This window comes from Loa loa (genome assembly GCF_000183805.2).
Source record: "Loa loa unplaced genomic scaffold supercont3.361, whole genome shotgun sequence".
NCBI lineage: Eukaryota > Metazoa > Nematoda > Chromadorea > Rhabditida > Onchocercidae > Loa > Loa loa.
In genome coordinates, this window is record NW_018108541.1 from 48,465 (window position 1) to 51,955 (window position 3,491).

General features: G+C 23.3%; 1 protein-coding gene across 1 annotated transcript; it reads right to left on the reverse strand.

Annotated features, from left to right (window-relative positions):
• Positions 1-1,854: 1,854 nt before the first annotated feature.
• On the reverse strand, positions 1,855-3,294 carry LOAG_13722 (hypothetical protein; the record flags this gene model as incomplete). The annotated part of the gene is made up of 3 exons (XM_020448722.1): positions 1,855-2,230; positions 2,477-2,578; positions 3,200-3,294. The coding sequence occupies 3 exons, from the start codon at positions 3,292-3,294 to the stop codon at positions 1,855-1,857; spliced, it is 573 nt and encodes a 190-aa protein (XP_020301156.1).
• Positions 3,295-3,491: the final 197 nt, after the last annotated feature.

A 3,491-nucleotide genomic window follows, 5' to 3' on the forward strand; every position in this document is an offset into this window, starting at 1 on the left:
ATTGAATATTAATAAGAATAAAGGACTGGATAACATGAATATCGAATTTGTTTGAAATTAGCTATTAGCATGGTATTTATATTGCGCATTTAATCGAATTTCTAACAAATGACCAAGCAATCATTAATAATTTATCCCAAATATTCGCTCTATTTGCGGACTTCATTTCAAACTTTTTTAAAAAAATATACGTTCATTTCAAAAAATCATTTAAATGGAATTGGACTAAAATTGAACAAATGCGATACTCGAAATGAATTAATGCTTTACTTGAAACAAAGAAGCAAAATTTTTCAAAATGAAATATAATTCGGCACCGGTAGCAATGGTAAAAAAATAAACATTTCACAAGAGATGATATAAAATTAAATTAGCAAAATAATGGAATGCATGAAATAATCATTTAACCAATTTGAAACTATTAAAAAAAACGATACATATAACAAACATTTAATTAATTTCAATTTATCAAAAAAGCAAACGATAATAATCATAAAAGGATAGAATTGATAAAATCAAAACGAATAAATTTTCTTTTTTTTATTTAAATATGTTAATATTACGATTATTAAGTTTTTACATCCTATGATGAATTAATTGAATTGTTATCTGTTAGAATTATGAGAAAATTAAAAAGATTAAAGGGAAAAAGATGCAACAGAAAGTTAGTAAAAATATTTATAAATTAGCTATAAATATTCACTGATAATGAAAAAAAAAGACCAAATCTCTAGGCTATTTTTTTTTCGAAATGGCATAATTAAGCCTAAGGTAGAATTAAAATACAGTAAGAAGATAAATGATAATTGCAATGTGAATAACAAAATTTCCTTGAAATGAAAGAAAATTGAAATTAACAAACAAATGGAAATGGATTACTTCATGAATTGAACTTTTTTTTCAATTATTCTGCTAAATCTTCTAAAATTTTAAAAGAGAAAATTGTTTAGTTTGTTGAAATCGACAAAATGTAATGTTTTAAATGAAATTCTGAAATGAATATCTCTAATCTGTTGTTATCAATGTGTTTATCATAATGACAATATTTAGTACAGTTAATAAAATTGATATGAAAATTTATGTCTATAAAAAAAAAAAAAATTCATAGATTTGAATAATTGAAGGGTAATTTGAATCGTGCTAATGAATTGTAAAACTTCTCCTATAATTTCAAAAATCATTGTTTTATAGTTAGATCAAATCTTTCTTTGCCTTCTCAATTTGATTCGGAAATTCAGATTTGATGAAATGTTTTGCAATAGGTAACGATTCATTTGCTGAAATAATCTAAAATACATTAAAATATACTCATATATTAAATCTGCTGATAATCAATTAAAGTTTCCAATCGATTGATCAGAATGATACCTTGGTGATAAATATAGGAAACAAATAAAAATATAAGCAAGAGGTTAAAAAAAAAAGAAAAATAGAATTTTATTTAAAGTATACAACATTGAAATACAGTTTTTATTTTTTAATTTTAAAAATTGAAAAACAAAAAAAGTGATATAACAAAACATACCGTATTTTAATTTCTGTTTGTTTGCAACATTTAAATCAAAAAGATTGCATACTGCAAGCGATTGATTTCCAGAATTTTGTTTCAAAATTATGGTACTTGATGTATTTATTCCTAATTTCTCGTCCATTTCAGGTTTTATCGGACAATTATAGGCCAATAATGAATGTGTAGCGTCATTAGGAAAGCATTTTAATCCTGCAATACTAACTGTAAAAATCATTTATTGGTTGTATTTACAACAATCATCCTTCTGTACTTAAAGAGGATTTTAATGAATGAATTATTGAAATTCAAAATTGAACTTCTTAATATCTTTTGGCCATTTATGATTAACGATTCAAAACAAGCAGAAAGTTGACAATTACACCTGTTGAATTGGTAGTGACACATGGCATAATGTCAATATTATGCATCGTTGATTTGTTTGTTTTCAGTAATGTCTCATCATTTCCCTTAAATTCAACATTTTTGATCGTATTCATCAAAATATGATTTGTTGATATAATATCAATGATAGAAGGTGATAATGATACCAATGACTGATTATTGCTTGCTTCAGTAGCTACAGTATTAACTGAAATCGAAATTCTTTCTGGTTTAGATAATGAAGGAGGAGAGAGTGACATTATTTGTCCTGTGATATCAATAGTTGATGAAGAAATAGGTAATATCTTTGAACAATATGTTGATGATCCATTCAATGATCTAAAAGTAACTGTGACATAATCATTTGGTTAATATGAAATTTACTTTAGATAGAAATGAAAAATTCTGATATAATTAAGCTAAAATTGAGTGATATGGAAAAGAAAAAATAACGTTTGTAATTTAAAATAGTTAAAAAATAAAAAAGTAAACAAGTGACAATTTAAAATAGTTAAAAAATAAAAAAGTAAACAAGTGACAATTTAAAATAGTTAAAAATAAAAAAGTAAACAGGTGACAACTAACATATTACGCAGCTTTTTGAGCAATTCATCACCTTTCATTATCATTACTTCCCGTTCCTTCTTAGACAATCCAGTATGCTTGTAATTTAAGTGCGTAATTAATCTGCAAAGTTTGTATGGGGGCGAATATTTAAATAATGAAATTGAATTAAATTTATACTTTAGAATAGAATCAAATGTTTGATCTAAATGTTGCACCGAAATTAAAGAATCGTATTTATGCAAAAAAAAAAAAAAAATGAAGAATGTTAATTAGAAAATATGGTGCTTAAAAAAAAAAAAGATAATAAAATGATGAAATGATCTAACAAATTATTATACCGAGAACACTAAATGAAAATGAAAATAAAGGTAATGAAGAAAAAAAAGAAATCTGTTAATTAGCCCGCATTATTTATATCAAAGAGGGCATTTAAATGAAAATTATCAATGATTATCATATTGAAATAAGTTAAATTATTGAGTTAATAATGATTTTTTTTTAAAGCAATTATTATCATTACACGAAAGTATTAATTATGTAATTTTATCTGTTAACAAATCATATCATATCGTGTACTAACCATTATTAATTAATAATAATATTAATAAAAAGTGAAGAGTTAAATTGAATTTCAATACAAAATGATTAAAAAATACTTGAAATGATAATTAAATAGTAATTCAATTTATTGCAAAAATATGTTTCAAAATGTATTCTCACTATTTGTTAATGAAAGCATACTTTCGTCTTTCAGCATATGAATCCAAACATCCATCAATTGTACATCGATATGGATTATTAGCTCGTTTATGTTCAATAGCATGACGTGTTAACATGCAGCGATTTTTAAATCTTAAATAATTTATTCCAGATTTGTCATATTCATTATAGCCATCAATCTTGGTACTACTGCTTTATTATTATTACTATTATTATTATTATTATTATTATTATTATTATTATTATTATTATTATTATTATTATTATTATTATTATTATTATTATTATTATTCATTATTATTATTATTATTAT